The following is an 18,372-nucleotide window of genomic DNA, read 5'->3' on the forward strand; positions in this document are numbered from 1 at the left end:
GTGCTATATTGCACAGAATGTAGAATGGGTACATTTCAAATGAAAGCATACTTGTCTTTGAAGACTTGCTTACAGGGTCCTATCCATTTTCAATTAATCAGAACACTTAATCCACTTCTATGAAAAACAGGAAATCAGCATATAAAGACAGTAAAAAAAAAGGGAAAAACATGTACAGTATGGGGGGGGAAAACTCATTTTTTTCCACCACTACAAATGTATTGACAGTATTCTACACATTGCACAGGAGGCAGTGTAGGCAAAACATTCCCACCACACGCCATAGATAGCCGAAGACGTCTGCGCATGCGTGCTGTCGTCTCGAGATTGGAGTCTACAAACTGACAGACTTTGTTGAGGTTTTTTTAAACGAGTGGAAAACAAAACCGTTACAAAGGTATTTGGGACGTGGAGCATGGCCTTAAACCTCACCATTAACTCCAGCAACCCGCCCCTGGGTGAGTTAAATGTTTTTCCATCAAGACATTTAAAATTTAAAACACGTTTTGCACTCCTCATGATGACAGCCAACTGTCACCGGTGCTAATGCTAACCAACGCACGCGTTACACCGCAGCTGGTGTCCTAATATCAACTCATGAGGTCTTACTGTAAATGCGTCTGAAAACATGTATGCGGATGAATTTCTGACGCTACGGGCCGCATTTGTTAGATGGTGCCACGTTTTCCAGTCATACAACGTTGCCAAACCCCGTTGGGTATTGCTTTTCACCTATAGGCATGAATCCTCAACATTAATCTGACGCAATAACGACCAAACGTTTCAGTCTCAGAATTCGATAGGTCACAGACATCAGTATAACGCCCACAGACGTGTGGAAGACTGCAAGCCTGTCGTCGTGGCATAATGTAACACACTTGCTTTCAGTTGCACATGTTGCTTGTTTGTAGCAGATTGATGAAGAAGACATTAATAATGTTTTTGACATGTGTGGGTAGAATTAGCATTGCATTGTCAGACTAAGAGACTAAGACTAACAATGATTACAGTGTGGACCCTATTGTAAACAAGTGTAATGCTTTATGGTGTTGTCCACAGTTAAAAGTTTTTATATTGAGTTGTGCTTGAAATGTACTGTAATTCTGAAAACTGTTAATACATACTTCAATCAATCAAAACAGTGGCAATATGTTAATTCACTGGAATTGGTCAAACAACGCCGTAGTGTGTTTATTCTGCGTTAAAGCAGATGATGCAAGCGTCCTGCAAATGGGTACACTCAGCAATCTGTCTGTCACTGTAGTTCACTCTCCCTCTCATCTTTCTACTGTGTCAGACAGGCTGCAAAATATGGTAGTCTCGGCCATGCCTTTAGGCCTAGCAGAGACAAGCTTAGATTAAATGTTTGTACCATCAGATCATTGCTGTCAGTGTCATGGCTGTTGGGTGTTTATTCATCTTGTTGTCTCCCCCCTGTCTCATACTCATCTCTCCCCTATCTTTTATTTTGTACGTTTAAATCTTTATGAACAGTCACACCCCTAGTGTAAACCACTCATAGGTTAAAGGATGTTCTCCCATGTGACAGCTTTTCTACTGGGCAAGTTGGGCAGGTTTTGTCAGAAATATAAATCTTAGCTGTGGATGCTGTTGTATCTCATGAATAGAACAGCGTAGCAGCTTTATGTCTGCCTGATGAAATAGTCATAATGAACCATACATAAGCTAAGAACCTAACAGTGCTATGTCTACATAAAATGCTAACTAAAGTTAGATAAGTTGAGCCTTTGCATACGCCTGTAAGGTCGGCGGGGCCACGGCAAGTGCTAAGATGGAGTCTGAAGAGGTGGGTTTTCAGCCTATGGTGGCAGATTGAGAGTCTGCAGAATCTGCAGTTCTGATTACAATTATGGGAAGTTTGATTGATTGATTTAAATATTTATTAATAGTTTGCAGAATTTCAGGGGATTCAGATTTTACGGGGGCCAAGTGCATTCCATAGTTTTGGAGTCGGAAGGAAGAAGCGTTTGGGACGTGTGGAGCGTTTTTAGTGAAGGTACTTCCAGCTTTCCTGTGTTTGGCTGACCTGAGCGAGCGGGAGGGTTTGTAGGGTTCGATCAGACTTGCAAGATATGGGGGTGCCATACCTTTTGGTTGCTTTGAATGCCAGCATCAGAGTTTTGTCCTCTGTGCGGGCATCAACCGGGAGCCAATGGAGGGAGCGAAGAAGGGGGGATACATGAGAATTTTGGCTGGTTGAAGACCAAGCGAGCTGCGACATTTTGGATTTATTGGAGAGGCTTAAGTGCGCATCCCGTGATGCCGGTAGGCCTGTCAAGTTTTGACATGACATATGTCTGAATAAGGAGCTGGGAGCCTGGGCTGACTCCTGGGTGAGGAAGGGTCTAATTCGTCGGATGTTATAGGGTGTAATCCTACCTACACGGTCGCGTGATGGTTGTAATGTGTGCTTTGAATGAGAGCTGACAGTACAGGACAACACCAAGGTTCCTGGCTGTTGGGAGTCGGGACAGGTTACCAACGCGTTGTCTATGGAAATAGTTAGTTCCCCCATGGGTCAGGACTTTTCATAGTCCAGACTATTCATAGTCCAGTTTTTGGTGACCACCGAAAACTACAACATGATTGTCAAGCCACCGAAAACTGGACTATGATTATGAATAGGTTATAGTCACACAGACTCAATCAACCACAATCATGAAATTGAGCGTGGAAGACCTATTACTGTAGGTTGAAACGTGTCTGTTGCTCTGGGTCAGGTAAATAAATGTGAAAAGGACATTATTGAGTGCTGGCTGTTCTCTCTCTGTTTCTCACTTTGAAACATTAGTTTAATCTTGAATGTTGCGGGCATTCTGATTTGCAGTGCATTCTCTAATAGCAATTGAGCATTGCCCCAAGAGAAATGACGACGGACACACTCACACACAGACTTGAGACGGGTTTCTATAATTGACCCTGGACCCTGGAAAGGTATTTTGTTGCGTGTACTTACTAACAGGTGTTGTTGGTTAGCTGACACTGACATTCCCATCCTCTCTTCCAGGGGCGCTGTTGGCTGCAGAGCACGTAAAGGGGAGCGTGAAGCTCTCTGTGGAGGAGGGCAAAGACACCAGGCTCCGCATCTCAGAGTGAGTAAGCTTCTTTCTCGCGCTGATTACTTTTACTACACACCGCAAACAGCTGGAGAAATAAACGTGGCCAATGGGAATTAAGGTTAATCTCCTAAATCCCAGAACCCAATCTTTTCTGATGAACTTATTTTACATTCACTAGTTCGCTTTAATATGTTGTCATATTATTTAGCTCCTGATCCGATCATTTGATTATTGAATTTTCCTGATCCGATATATATTTATAGTTTTATAGAACACTTATGCCATACCACAATAGTACAATATCCAAAATTATAGACAATATCCAGTCTAATATCATGATATATATATATACAGGGTATAATATTGATACAATTGTCCCGATCACGTTTTTGCTACAAATCAGTTTCCGATCATTTGAAAATTGAAAAGGCTACAGAGAATCTCTGGTCCAATGAGCAATGGTCTCATTCAGACCTGGGACAATAGAAACCTGTTGGTAGGAACGGATCAACAATCTAGCTCATAGAAAACTGAGCTTGTTTTGAATGATGCTGTACAACTCACTGAAATGAGTGTGTCACTGAAACCTACTGTACTAACCAACCACCCCCTCCTTCTCCTTGCAGTGCTCTGCAGTTCACGGATGTTAACTCCATCGCACGCTACCTGGCTCGTGTGGCCCCTGCCCTGGGCCTTTACGGATCCAACATGATGGAACAGACGGAGGTAAGTCACCTAAGAACGCCACACCTATGATGCTTTGCATACAAGTGTTAATTAATGTGGTCAAATTATAGGGTTGCCACAATTAAAAATTTAAGTTGACTATTACTTGTTTGTCACACAAATATGCGATTAACGATTTATTTTCTTATTTTATTTTATGTCGACATTATTATGAATAGAATTAAAAATTCTGTTCGGCTTTTAGGCTCTTATGTCTCATTCTTCGTAATCTCAAATTGCACAGGTCAGATATGACACATGACCTGAATAGACAAAGACATTACTGACAAATGTAATACTTTTATACTTATTATACTTATTACTGCGGAAATAGTTAACCAACTATTTCTGCCATTTTTGGGAAATGTTTTAAAATGTATGCACATTTTTAAACACGATTGACGATTATGAAATAATTGTCATCTCAAATAATTGCGATTGGACGATTATGTAATTGTAAAAGGCCTATCAAATCTACACTAAATCAACCTGTACTTTTTCCGTCTGAAAATGATCTGTTCCTCCAGGTGGACCACTGGCTGGAGTTCAGCGCCCGGCGTCTCTGTGGTCAGACCGGGCTGACAGAATCCCTGGAGGACCTGGACAAGACCCTGTCCATCAGAACCTTCCTGGTGGGGAATATTGTCACCCTGGCTGATCTCTGTGTCTGGGCTGCACTCAAAGGTTCGTCACACAAGATCTATTCATTTAAAGCCATTTATGATTGTAGCCATTCAAATATAAATATATGAATGAATGAACAAACTAATTAAGTAGTGTGCTAGTGAGACAGGAAACCAAGGACCGAGAGGAGAGAGAGGTGAAACTGGGTCCATGCGTAGCCACAAAATATATTTCTTGAATATTTCCAACATGATAGTTTACCTTGTTTTATTTTTTGTGTTAGGTGTTTTTACACCAAATCAGAACTGTCTGTAGTCTTGTTATGGATCATTATTCATTACACATGGAATTTCAATGTGACTATAATGTCATTGTTGCCTTCATTTTGCTTGTGGACATTGTTGTTGTGTATAGTGTACTTTCATATAGAGCTGGGAAATTATATAGATTTCTCCATTCTGAAAATAATTGAATTGTTATTTGTAATAGTAACTAAACGCATGCACAGGTGAGTGATCTTCCTACTACACATGAATCCAATGTGAATAGCATGTTGTACACAGGCACCTATGGCATCACACAATAGACAAAGGTACCGCCATAAGGTTGAATGTGATTATCGTTCACCTTTCCTTCACCAGAGCTTTAATGTTTAAAGATGGAGTGCCATGATTTCTTTCCACCCTAAAACATGATCCTCAGGTCTTTTTGTTATATAAGGAGGAATCATTTTTTCAAAAAAAGTGTACAGTACTTGTGTCGTTTTTATGTGGCCGCCACCAGTTCATTAAGTATGCCTGGTGGGTGGTGATGGGTGGTGATCCACCTGTAGTTGTATGATAAAGGGGGAGGGTTTAGGGGAGGGGCTGCAATGTGATGTCACTATATTACTGTTTTGTTTTCATTGGCACGTTTGACTGTCAAGGGTTCAGCCTCCAGGAAGAAACCCTAAATACAAAGGGAATACATCATTGCACAAAAATACGACTCCAGGATGTCTAATGAAGTACTGTCACCTCATAGACACATGAAAAACTAGAAAAATACAAATTGTGGCACTCCATCTTTAAAGTAGAATGGGATCACCTGATTTAAATCCAGCAAATTTCATACAGGCCATGTGGAGTGGCCCGGTCAGGATGGATCCTTCCTCCATGTCCATCGATGGTTCAACTTCCTGGCCTCTCAGATGCCATTCACTGCTGTGGGCAAGTGGACCAAGGGCAAAGCTCCCCCACGCAAGTCCAACGTAAGCACACCATCAGCCCCACATGATTTTGGTGTTTGTACTTTTTGTAGCCCAAAAATCTGGAATGGACTTTGCAATGGCTTTCCTCGTCAAATGAATACATTTTTGGCTTGATAAAATGATGTGAGTGAGAGAGTTTAACATTTTGTTTTACGACATAAATGTATTAGCTTAAATAACACAAGGAAATTAAGTCTCAGAATCCACATAGAAACGTAGTGGTTCCAAAATGTCGATCTCATGTCACCTCTTCACCGATGTATGACGCGTTTGTGTGCGTTTGTGTGTGTGTGTGTGTGTGTGTGTGTGTGTGTGTGTGTGTGTGTGTGTGTGAGACAGTCAGAGGAGAGGGAGAAAAAACAGGATGTGGGAAAATTTGTGGAGCTTCCAGGAGCTGAGATGGGAAAAGTCGTGGTCCGCTTTCCCCCAGAGGCCAGCGGGTAAAACGCAACTTATCTTTAAAATAATTACATTAATACTTAGATCTCTATGACGTGAATGCAAAAGTATTGTAACGAGGCTGTGTGCATGTGTAATGTCATGCTATTGGTTTGTCCCACCACTCTGTTAGTCATTGTGATTCTTAATCATTAATAATCTTCTCAACTATTGACTTTCTCTCTGTCCTTTGTTGTGCCCCCTGTCCAGGTACCTGCACATTGGCCATGCAAAGGCTGCTCTGCTGAACCAGCACTACCAGGTGACCTTTAAAGGCAAGCTCATCATGCGCTTCGATGACACCAACCCCGAGAAGGAGAAGGAGGACTTTGAGAAGGTGAGGTGTTCCATATTCACTATTCACCGTACACCATAATGCGGTTCAATAATCACTTTTTGGTTTAGCAATTTTAATTTTGCCTTATTATTTTCCACACATACTGAACTGGCTCTATGTTGCTGCAGAAAATGTAAATTCATCATTCTGAAGGACCCGCAGAGCAGAATAACCACTTTTCATGTAATCACCATGATTTTACTGGCTTTTCTTTAATGGAACAGTACCACTACCATTATCATCATACTCCTGGCATTGCAAAGTAAGTAATGCAGTAAATGTTAGCAAGCTTGGTTGGCACTGCTATCCTTACTGTCTACTACACAAAGCCTCCGCACATCTGCTGAAAAGAATCACTAACAGATTAGTTTGACTGTGAGCGTATTGAATAAAAATAATTAGAACCAGTTTCACAATGGAATCCTGCCTATCGAACCCCAACCCTACAATTGTCCTCATCATGTCTCTCCCTGTGCTGTCTGTCTCTCTACTTACTGTTGTCTCAGGTGATCCTGGAGGACGTGTCCCTGCTGCAGATCCATCCGGACCAGTTCACCTACACCAGCGACCACTTCCCCAACATCCAGCGTCTGGCGGAGCAGCTGCTCACGGAGGGCAAAGCCTACATCGACGACACGCCGCCAGAGCAGATGAAGCTGGAGAGAGAGCAGCGCTTCGAGTCCAAGAACCGCAGCAACTGTATGTTAAGCCATTTTATACATTGGCTATTAAAAAAATAGCAGAGATACTATCTCATAACCCGTCACTTTGTGCCGCACTATGAGCTTGTAGATCTGCTATTTTATATTTTTCTTTTTACATTTTTGTAAATATTTGAATATAATATTTAATTTCATATTTAAAGCAAATCTAATGTTCTCTCTTTCCCCGTCTCTCTCTCTAGCGGTAGAGCAGAACTTTAAGATGTGGGAGGAGATGAAGGCTGGTACAGTGTCTAATGTTCTCTCTTTCCCTGTCTCTCTCTCTAGCGGTAGAGCAGAACTTTAAGATGTGGGAGGAGATGAAGGCTGGTACAGTGTCTAATGTTCTCTCTTTCCCTGTCTCTCTCTCTAGCGGTAGAGCAGAACTTTAAGATGTGGGAGGAGATGAAGGCTGGTACAGTGTCTAATGTTCTCTCTTTCCCTGTCTCTCTCTCTAGCGGTAGAGCAGAACTTTAAGATGTGGGAGGAGATGAAGGCTGGGTCAGTGCGCGGTCAGACTTGCTGCATGAGAGCCAAGATCGACATGGCGTCCAACAACGGCTGTCTGAGAGACCCCACCCTCTACCGCTGCAAAAACGCTCCCCATCCCCGCACGGGCACCAGTTACAAGTACTTCCACCTCACCCATTCTTTTTTTTTTTGCGGCTTACGCCTTTTATTGTTTTTTTTTTTGAAGGGACAGACAGTAGGCTGACAGGAACCTCACCCGTTCTGACCTGAGATTCTATAAATGTCTTCTACATCCTGACAGTTTTTTGAAAAAGCTATGTTTCTATGTCAGTCGTTCTTCGATAAAAAAAAAAATAGCAGACCCGCTATGAGCTTGTAGATCTGCTATTTTTCAATAGCTAAAGCATAGCATAATGCTAACACCAAAAGGGGTTCCCGCCAAGAATGGGTTAACCAGTTACAGCTGTGCAAGTCGGCATAAAACAACATAGTCTAGTAACAACACAGCTTCATCCGATCTTTAAACTATTGATATTCGGGTACTGTACACCTTCAGATATTTTTTTCGTAAGCAGATTTACTCACTCGTATTTCTCCCTCTCTAGGGTGTACCCAACGTACGACTTTGCCTGTCCCATCGTGGACAGTGTAGAGGGGGTGACCCACGCCCTGAGGACCACTGAGTACCATGACCGCGATGACCAGTTCTACTGGGTGATCGACGCACTGCGACTCAGGAAGCCCTACATCTGGGAGTATGCCAGGCTCAACCTCAACAACACTGTTCTGTCCAAGAGGAAGCTCACCTGGTTTGTGGACCAGGGCTATGTCGATGGCTGGTGAGTTATTCAGGCCTAATTGTTAAAGTGTCTGTGTGTGGGTGTGTGTAGTTGTGTACATGCAGTCTGCGCATGCACCCTCTATAATGAACCATCAACTCGCCTCACCAAGCTTCACAACGATAGGTACTAGGTTTTGGAAATTAACATAACCCAACAACCTAACAAAAGCCTGTCTGCCCTTTAAAGATTTCCCCAACTTATGCGTTCATGAACTGTCCCTTTCCTCCGTCTTTATTAAATGCCTTCCTCCTGATCCCATGTTGTCTCTCATCTCCTCCAGGGACGACCCTCGTTTCCCCACCGTCCGAGGAGTGCTGAGAAGAGGAATGACTGTCGAGGGCCTCAAACAGTTTATCGCTGCTCAGGTAAATTGGCTTTGCACACAAGTACACTGTAGAATCCAGGGACTGGCTTTATTACTAGGCCCTAATAATAGCTTCAATGTACAGGTCGGCGGTGGCTCAGGGGTAGAGTGGCGGGATGGTAACTGCAAGGTTGCCTGTTCGAACCCGGGCTTCCCCAGAGTTAGTCTCGAAGTGTCCTTGAGCAAGACACTGAACCACAAATTGCTCCTGATGTGCTGGTTGGTGCCTGGCATGGTTTCCGCCGCCATCGGTGTATGAATGGGTGTGTGAATGGGTGAATTGATGCACAATCTATGTAAAGCGCCGATGGATGGATGGATAGATAGACTGACAGACAGAACTTGTATTGAGCTATTCAGGTGTGAGGTCTTTACATGACTATTTCCAGAATTTCAGTTGCCTAAAAAAAAAGATTTAATCAATGATGTAATATAAATGATGCATATAAAATGGGTTCTATACAATGTCTTTCTATAAACCAGTGGTTCTCAAATGGTTTCGCACAAATTCCATTAAAATGTCTTTATTTCTACTGTTTCCTCACCCAATGATGTGTGGTCTCTCTGCCCAGGGAGGATCCAGGTCAGTGGTGAACATGGAGTGGGACAAGATCTGGGCCTTTAACAAGAAGGTACGTTTGATTCATCCTCTCTGTATCCCACCCCCTTTTTGCCACGGCAAGGACTGGCAGATGTTGTGAGACTGTGAAAGATTTTGATATTTGTGTATGAAATACACAAATATCATTACTTTAATGAGGAGAGACTGGTTTTTGTCACTGTACCACACTTAATTGTAGTTATTTGGTAGTTACTGGATCAGTGGAGGGAAGAGGATTTAGTTTTAATTCTTTATTACAAGTTGTCTTAATTTCTCCTTGTGTATTGGGGTAGTCCATAAACTTTGGAAGAATCTAGCTAATTCCCTTTATTGAACAGTACCTTGTCTTTTTAAAGAACTCCTGTAGCCATGCCCGAGATAACAACATGAATGTACCTTTGCGTCCATGTAAGAAACAGCCAAAATCCCTGCGTGCACACTGTTTTTATTGACATTATGGCCCATAATGATATGAAGTAGGCATGATGGTGCCTAATAAAACATTAATAGTTTCACTTTCAGCCTAAACTACAAGACCTATTCTTCTCTGCTCATGTTGCAAATTCGGCTGGCACTCGCCGCACCTAACGCCCCCCTGGCGTCTAAGCAGTTAAGAACTGACACATTTATTCATACCAATCTCAAATAGTTGGCTACTATGAAGTGAAATTTGAGAATCTGTGTTCAGAGATGTCATTGAATACATGAACGAGGCTATTATTTACTGTATAACATCAGGCTTCATGTGTTCTAGTATCTATCAGTCAACCTGCTTGCCTTTATAAGCGAGTAATGGACTCATCGCTCTGCTTGCATGGCTTTTTGGCTCTTCACTGTTTTGTTTCACATCTCATCCTCCGCTCACCACCTCTCCTTGCTCTCTACTAACCTTTTAACCAGGGGTCATCATTATGTCCGGACACTGACAAATGTGTCTGTGGCAAGACTTGGCCTCATCCATGGCAAATTCTACAGTTTGCACGTCATTATAATGTTCTTATTTTGATCATAAGACCCAATTACTGAATGTCAGTCCAGTATTTACTAAAACAGTGACACTATGTTTTGGCCCTTTTTTTTTGAAGACCCCCATAACTCTTGAGAGTGTAGAAATGAAAGCGGCTGCTCCTCCCTGCCACATGTCATTTGGTCATTCAGTTGGTGGTCATGCTGTGTCCTTTCCTCCATGGTGAGCTGCTGTGTTTGTCTGGCTGTCAGCTCAATGCGCTTCTTGCCCTGAAGCCTAAAGGCTCATTCATAATCTTGACTTTCGGTGGGGACTGGCGAGGTGACCACCGCTCCGGTGGTGAGGTGACCGCCGGAGTTGAAATAACGTTGAGCGGTGGTGAGTAAAGACAGAGAGAAGGGCGGTGGCGGTGGTTTGCTCTTCACCGTGACGTCATGTTGTAGTTCGGTGGTCACGTGACCTCACCACCGAGAACCCATACTATGAATGAGCCTTAACTTGCATTTCATCACTTCATCACTGTGTTGCTCAATGAAAAGAACCAATTTTCAACCAAAATTATATTATTTCCATCAAATGGTTGTTGCTGAATATACGAATGAATATATATATATATTTTTTTTTTTCTGTGATAAGATAATGTTGCCCTTTGTGTTAAATAGTTAGATTAGATTAGTACATTTAGTGACTGACTGATGATTTAAACCCTCATCTACCAGTCCTCATCATGTTCATCAACATTATCGACCAAACTAGCTTATTTGGGGTTTTTCTATTAAATGTACATTGTACAAGTCATGTTCGCGTGTCGTGATACATCAGAATAGTGAAGCCAACTACAATATGATCAGACTGGCTTTTTCCAAATGCTGGTGGTGTTGCGGGCAGCAAATAAGATAATAAAGTCAAGGACACCGGTGTTGTCGCTTCAAATTGGGATCGTGCGGGCTGAAAACCGTAGCATATACCACTAGATAGGGCTGTGGCGAATTTAACCTCTGAATGTATAACAATCTTTTACACTTTTAAGAGTTTAAATGAACACTGCATTATACAATCTTTTACACTTTTAAGAGTTTAAATGAACACTGCATTATACAGAGTACACTACAGGTCTAAAACAAAGTGAGTAACTTAGTACAGCAGTGCTAGTCTAGTCTAGTACCAGATCGCTCCCTAACCCACTGACGTCACTCACTGGTGAAAGTATTGGGAGGAAAAGACACTTTGCAGATGCAATAGTTCCGTAGATGAAGACACCAGGACAGGAAGTAATGTAATGTAGGTCAGCCATTCTGTGTGAACATGTCTACCTTGTCTATCTGTCTTTCCCTCTCTCCCTTGTCTCCTGCCTTACACTATGTCCCTCTCTGTTTAGACACTTTCTCATTTGATTTATTTCTCATACTTATAACTTCACTCTCACACACAGTCACACACAGTCACAGTCACACACACACACACACACACACACACACACACACACACACACACACACACACACACACACACACACACACACACACACTGTTCCTCTCCTGTCGTCGACATTAAGCTGCATCTCACTCTTCTGTTTCCAAGCTGCCAGTTAGCTGTTTGAAGGTACTCCTCCTCCTCTCTTCTTCTCCTTTATTTCCTCCTCCTTCATCCATGATCACCTCCCTGCTCCTCTCTGCTCCTTCCATCCCAGCAGCCCTTTCTCCAGAGCAGGACCATAATACAATACATGGCATTATTATTTCACCGCTTCAGCCATATAGCATAAATAGACTATCTAATGGATAGATTTTCACGTATGTTTACATTTCCTCTGTAGTCATTCAAAATGTTAACCAACTTTACTAAATTATGAATAATTGAGTCAATGTTGGCTAAAGATTGAACCTCATGCAGCGTCATTCATTTTACCCAGGTGTGAATGATGAATCCCTTTTGATCAGACATGGGAGGTCCATGGCTGATTGGTTATCAACATGGGTAACGCCCCCTAATCACTATATAAAGAGATCATGATCATAACATAACTTTGACCAATCATAACCACAGTCAAATTCAGTTTGTCCCCTTCTATCAGTTACGTTGTTCCTGGCCAACTAAATCTTAAACAATAGAACCTCCTAATAATGTTGGAAGTACAGTTTTTCCAGCTTGTGGGGTGGCTAGTGATAATTGTCTGGCTGAGATTTAGGCGGTCTTTAGACGAGGATGGTGTTCATAGAAAACGGCAAAATAAAGTATTGTTTGCTGTGGTCCATTTAGACGAGAATGGTGTTTTCAGGTGGTGAAAACGCAACAAAGTGAAACCACCTTCCAGAGTGGAAATATATAACCATCCTGTGGCGTGCTTTGCCTGCATGCTCTGGGCTGCGCGGCACAGTTTTTTGGCAAATCTAAGCTAGCACATTTAAGACGATCTCTTCAAAATAAGAGTACCCCAGTCTAGAGTATTGAAAAAAAAGTTTCATTTGCACATTAAAACTACGAATTAAGCATTTAAATGATGCTATAAGACACACATTATGTTTCTGTGTTATTTAATTACTTATTTTTACACAGAAACATAATGTGTGTCTTTACAATAACTGTAATGTAATAATAATACTAATAATGTAATGTAATCATTATTTAATTAACGGCACCTTTATTCTGAAACCAACCGGATGTCTTAAATTTGCTAGCTTTCAAACAGGAAGTTCTAGATTTGCCAAAAAGACGGAGCTGTGTTGTGCAGGGTTGCATCAAGGGGTTCTTCTTCTTGTACGTGGGTGACTGATCTATTTGGCAGCCCGTTACCGCCACCTAGTGACATTATAGTGTTTTCATAAATTGTGCGTTCTTGCGTTCTCATTTTGTATCGACCATTTACACAACGGGACTTTGACGTTTTATCTGGAGATGGTCAGCGTGTAAAAGAGGCACTAGTCTGCAAAGGCTCGGCCCTTGGTTTTACTTGACTGCTGTTTGGCTTAGCCAATAATCCAGTGCCTTGTTGAGATCAGAATCAATACATCTTTATTGTCACATCACATTAAAAGTGAAATAATTATTTTTATATCATTTTTATCCCACGGTTTTGCAACCCATTTTTCACCCAGTGTCAATTATCTAATGTAATCATGGACGCTACACTTCCTCTGCCAACCTGGGGGGTCAACGGACTGACCTCATGCTTCCTTCTATGCATGAGGAGTCCAAGCTGCTTCTTTTCACCTGACAGGGGAGAGTTCCCGGCCGGACGTAGTGCGTGAAAGGAACGCGTTATTCCGACCAATTCCTTTCCCCTCCATCAGGCGCCCAGGGGGAGGTAGTTTAGAGACCAGGATTACTGCAAGTTTTTTGTGAGCGTTCCTACCCTTGGGGACACGGGGAGAACATGCAAACTCCACACAGAAAGGCCCTTTGGCCAACCCCGCCTCGGGTGTTGGCACTGATGACGCGGAGGAGAGAACACGCCCACGGCGTCCCCAGCGGGAATGTTCACTGCAGTTAAAAGATAGAGAAAAACAATGTGTGTACACTGTGTAGTACATGAATAATCTACACACAATATGTATGCATAAATATAAATAATGGGTCATAAATGTTGATGTAGCCCTGCCTACGCGTATAATATAAAGGAGTCTATTAAATACAACCGATTAGTGTTTTTGTTGTGAAGTGATTCATTTATTTTTGTTATTATTTTGGGGATTAAGTTGCTTTCCAGGTCTCTTTTGAAAAGTTTTATACAGTTCCTCTGTTCATGTCTTGTTTCTCTCCCTTCCTCTCTGGCACCGTGCCACTAGCTCTTTTCATGCACTCAGGCAAAAAAATATTACAACCAACCAGTATTGCTACCGCCACCACTGTGGTATTGCTACCGCCACCACTGTGGTATTACTACCGCCACCACTGTGGTATTACTACCGCCACCACTGTGGTATTGCTACCGCCACCACTGTGGTATTACTACCGCCACCACTGTGGTATTACTACCGCCACCACTGTGGTATTACTACCGCCACCACTGTGGTATTACTACCGCCACCACTGTGGTATTACTACCGCCACCACTGTGGTATTACTACTGCCACCACTGTGGTATTGCTACCGCCACCACTGTGGTATTGCTACCGCCACCACTGTGGTATTACTACCGCCACCACTGTGTACCAATTCCTGCAAAGTGTTTGACTCAAGTGATTTTCACAGAAGAGAAAAGGGTGACAGCCATTCAAATCTGTGCAGGACCCTGTAAGTGGATGTGACGAAGATCATTTCAAGCACTCAATTACTTTTGTATTGCATACAGTCAGTGTGAATGCACCTTAAGAGTATAAATGGGAGCCAAAAGGTGGGGAGTAGGTTCTTATATAGCCATGCATGCTCGGCTGTGCTTTCTCTGTGTCATTGCATCCTTAGTCATATTCAGCACCAATCAACGCCTTGTTCCTTTTGGATGCATCCGTTGTGATTTCCTGCGTATTTTCTTTTTTATAATGCATTATTAAAAAGAAAATACTCATAAATACCGAGAAAATACAGTGTGCGGGTGTATTCTATAAGGTTCAGGTGTTTACCTGCTGACAGCCCCCCTCTGTTGTGTGTGTGTGTGTGTGTGTGTGTGTGTGTGTGTGTGTGTGTGTGTGTGTGTGTGTGCGTGCGCGTGCAGGTAATAGACCCGGTGGCTCCCAGATACACAGCGTTGTCCAGCTCATATGTGGTCCCTGTTCACGTCCCTGAAGCCGCTGAGGAGATGACGGAGGCTGCCAAACATCCCAAGGTATTCCTTTCCCCCAACCTAACACACACGCACACACTCCCAATTCTCAAGAATGAGTGGTATAAACGTACCTGTTGTAAGAAATTGCAATATAACAAAAACATAAACCTATTTTAGTGCTCCCAAATCATTACAGATGGGTCTTGTGTATCTGTCCTTGTGTCCAGAATGAGGAGGTGGGGAAGAAGGAGGTGTGGTACGGACCCCGGGTGCTGGTGGAGGGGGGGGACGCAGAGACCTTCAAGGAGGGCGAGATGGTAACCTTCATCAACTGGGGGAACCTCGTCATCACCAAAATCAATAAGTAGGTTGGAAGGACAATGAACAGCTGAGCAGTAGCGCTTAGTTTGTCATTGTTGTGAAGTTATGACTTTACATTTCCATTCAAACAGCCACATTTGCAGACAGATTCGATTCCGTTTGATTCTACCTTTCATTGTTGACCTTTTTACTCTTGTTAGATCCTTGTTTGTCACTGATGGGGTGTGGGTGCCATTGACGGAATATTCCATCATTTAAGAGTTTTTATTGCTTTAGTTTGATCCCGTATGAATAGCTCTCGGTTGGTAGACGATTGATTTTTTATTTTTATTTTATTCTTGTTTTACTTTATTTTTGATAATTAAATGTATAATTATTACACATCTTATCTTTATACTGTGTGCTTAAAGTCGAATCAACGTGTCAAGTTGCTATCCCAATTTGGACAGCCCTGCCAACCTGCACATCTATACAACGTATCCATAATACACATAACTCCTCCTCCAGGGACTCCAGTGGGAAGGTGCTGTCCATGGAGGCTCGTCTGAACCTGGACAACAAGGACTTCAAGAAGACCACCAAGATCACCTGGCTGGCGCAGACAGACCGAGCCCCACTGCTCCCTACCATCTGTGTCAACTACCAACACCTCATCTCCAAGCCTGTCCTGGGGAAAGAGGACGACTTCAAAATGTACATCAACAAAGAAACCAAGGTACGTTTTGAGTTGGCTGCTGTGTGCATGTCGTGAGTTATTGAATCAGGCAGGGGTGCAACAGTTAATCGAACTAATCGATTTCGGATTATAGATAATAATTGAAATGTATCACGTTTTAAAACATCATAGATCAGCAATTTTCGCACCATTGTACGGCATAGTATATAGGGCCTTGTCGATTTGTGTAAAATAAAACAAAATACCCAAAAAAGACATCGATTGAATAATCGCTAAGAAAATAATCGATAGTTGCTGCCTGAATCACATATTTCATCTGATCTTTTCTCGTTTTGTGTCTTTGTATCTCTCCCTCTCTCTGTACACTCTGCATCTCTCTCTCTCTCTCTCTCTCTCTCTCTCTCTCTCTGTGTCTCTGTGTGTACGCTTTGCATCTCTTTCTCTCTGTCTCTCTCTGTGTGTGTACGCTCTGCATCTCCCCCTTCCCAGTTGGAGGAGAGGATGCTGGGAGATCCTTGTCTGAAGAACCTGAAGAAAGGTGACATCATCCAGCTGCAGAGGCGTGGCTTTTACATATGTGACCAGCCCTACGAGCCAATCAGGTCAGGCCACCATAGGACGTTGAGCCACACCCGTGTTTGTTTCAGCTCCATATTAAAGTGTACCGTAACCTAGCAGCCTAGTGGTTAAGGATCTAATGTAGCCTGACAGAATTAGAGTTGACACTCTCATAGGCATATAGACAGACCTTAGATGGTTCTCTAATGCAGCCTGACAGTGAGTTAGAGTTGACACTCTCATAGGCATATAGACAGACCTTAGATGCTTCTTGTGGTCATGAAGGACATGGACTTGTCAGTACATTTTAAATGCCTTTTGTAAATAAGTTTTGGGAAGTTGTAATCTGGAAATCCTCCAACAATGCTGCCTATATTGTGTCTGTGTGAAGGGCTCCGGTGTTTGTGTTTTTATTGTAATAACGTGTATGTATATTTTTCAGCACAATTGTCAACACTGTGTCTCCTTTTTGTTTTGCCTCATTCATGGGAACCACCTTTCACACATTTAAATGTATTTCTAGTGTGGCCAGGTAACCACTGGGTGGTGCTTGATCCCCTCTAACGTACGTGTGTGCGTGTGTGTGTGTGTGTGTGTCTGTGTGTGTGTGCGTAGCCCTAACAGCTGTAAGGAGAGCCCATGTGTGCTGCTTTTCATCCCAGACGGACACACTAAAGACATGCCCACGGCCGGCTCCAAGGACAAGAGCAAGACCCAGGCAACCAAAAACACTGTAAGATGAGATACTGGATGTCCTTTTTCACTCTCACTGAATGAGATCACACCTCATAATGGTCCTAATCTTCAACTTCTAGGTGCCTTCCAGACAGAGACATTTTTAGGTGAATCTGCAATTTTATTTTAATCATCCACACGAAGCTGGCGTGTTGTGACTGAATACGCTATTTTGTTAAACCGGGTCCCAGAGTGAAGAAATGTGAAGACGCAAACCGTGCGCCTCCGCGTGTACAACCAAATCTGCATATTTCCTGAACCTGACTTCTCACGTGACGCGCATGCGCCACTCCTTCTTCTTCTCCTTGGTTTCAGGCAGACTATATAAATATACTAAAACTAGAACATTTCAGATGACTAAAATGTGACTAAAACTAAATGAGATTTTAGTCAAAAGACTATGACTAAAACTAAATAAAAAATGTCGGTCAAAATCAACACTGTAACTGAGTTAACATTGCGGTACACAATTCTCTAACCATAGACATAGAAAGGTAGACGCCTCAGTCACGTGACACTCATGTCCATATAACTCTTTGGGCACACTTCCACCCTCGGTGCGAGACGCATCGCTCCAACGAACTGCAGCGGCCAATGAGGCATCTATTCTTTTCACTATCAATGGCTCTAACTAGTACACACACACACCTTTGTCCTTGATCCTCGTGTAAAATGTCCTTTACTCCGCTCTTTAGCCCGCTGCCCCTGCCAAGTCTCCAGCCTGCGCCCCAGCAGCGCCCCCAGCAGGTGATCAAGTGTTCTCCAGCATCGTGGCTCAGGGTGAGGCAGTGCGCCAACTGAAGGTCGCCAAGGCTCCCAAGGAGGAGGTTGATAAGGCCGTTCAGCTGCTGCTTAGCCTAAAGGTATTTATACAAAACTAATTCAATGTTTTGGTTTTTTTGTCAATCATTTTATGCCTTGGCAAGGCTTACCTACCCTTTGCTGCCATCATGTGGCAGAGAAAGACATGTAACCCAAAA

At 42.8% G+C, this 18,372-nt stretch overlaps 1 protein-coding gene across 1 annotated transcript in view; it reads left to right on the forward strand.

The window, feature by feature from the left end:
• Nucleotides 1-320: 320 nt before the first annotated feature.
• eprs1 (glutamyl-prolyl-tRNA synthetase 1) overlaps nucleotides 321-18,372 on the forward strand; it is a 36,511-nt gene continuing 18,459 nt past the window's right edge. Inside the window, exons 1-18 of the mRNA XM_080766349.1 lie at nucleotides 321-458; nucleotides 3,029-3,113; nucleotides 3,707-3,806; nucleotides 4,334-4,490; nucleotides 5,546-5,679; nucleotides 6,019-6,119; nucleotides 6,328-6,454; nucleotides 6,961-7,153; nucleotides 7,614-7,785; nucleotides 8,232-8,465; nucleotides 8,749-8,833; nucleotides 9,405-9,464; nucleotides 15,052-15,162; nucleotides 15,330-15,466; nucleotides 15,931-16,138; nucleotides 16,589-16,701; nucleotides 17,273-17,390; nucleotides 18,088-18,255. Coding sequence (XP_080622475.1) covers nucleotides 416-458; nucleotides 3,029-3,113; nucleotides 3,707-3,806; nucleotides 4,334-4,490; nucleotides 5,546-5,679; nucleotides 6,019-6,119; nucleotides 6,328-6,454; nucleotides 6,961-7,153; nucleotides 7,614-7,785; nucleotides 8,232-8,465; nucleotides 8,749-8,833; nucleotides 9,405-9,464; nucleotides 15,052-15,162; nucleotides 15,330-15,466; nucleotides 15,931-16,138; nucleotides 16,589-16,701; nucleotides 17,273-17,390; nucleotides 18,088-18,255 — 2,346 coding nt within the window. The 5' untranslated portion in view covers nucleotides 321-415. The remainder of the gene's footprint in view (nucleotides 459-3,028; nucleotides 3,114-3,706; nucleotides 3,807-4,333; nucleotides 4,491-5,545; nucleotides 5,680-6,018; nucleotides 6,120-6,327; nucleotides 6,455-6,960; nucleotides 7,154-7,613; nucleotides 7,786-8,231; nucleotides 8,466-8,748; nucleotides 8,834-9,404; nucleotides 9,465-15,051; nucleotides 15,163-15,329; nucleotides 15,467-15,930; nucleotides 16,139-16,588; nucleotides 16,702-17,272; nucleotides 17,391-18,087; nucleotides 18,256-18,372) is intronic.

Source organism: Protomyctophum bolini, assembly GCF_963924005.1.
Source record: "Protomyctophum bolini genome assembly, chromosome: 1".
NCBI lineage: Eukaryota > Metazoa > Chordata > Actinopteri > Myctophiformes > Myctophidae > Protomyctophum > Protomyctophum bolini.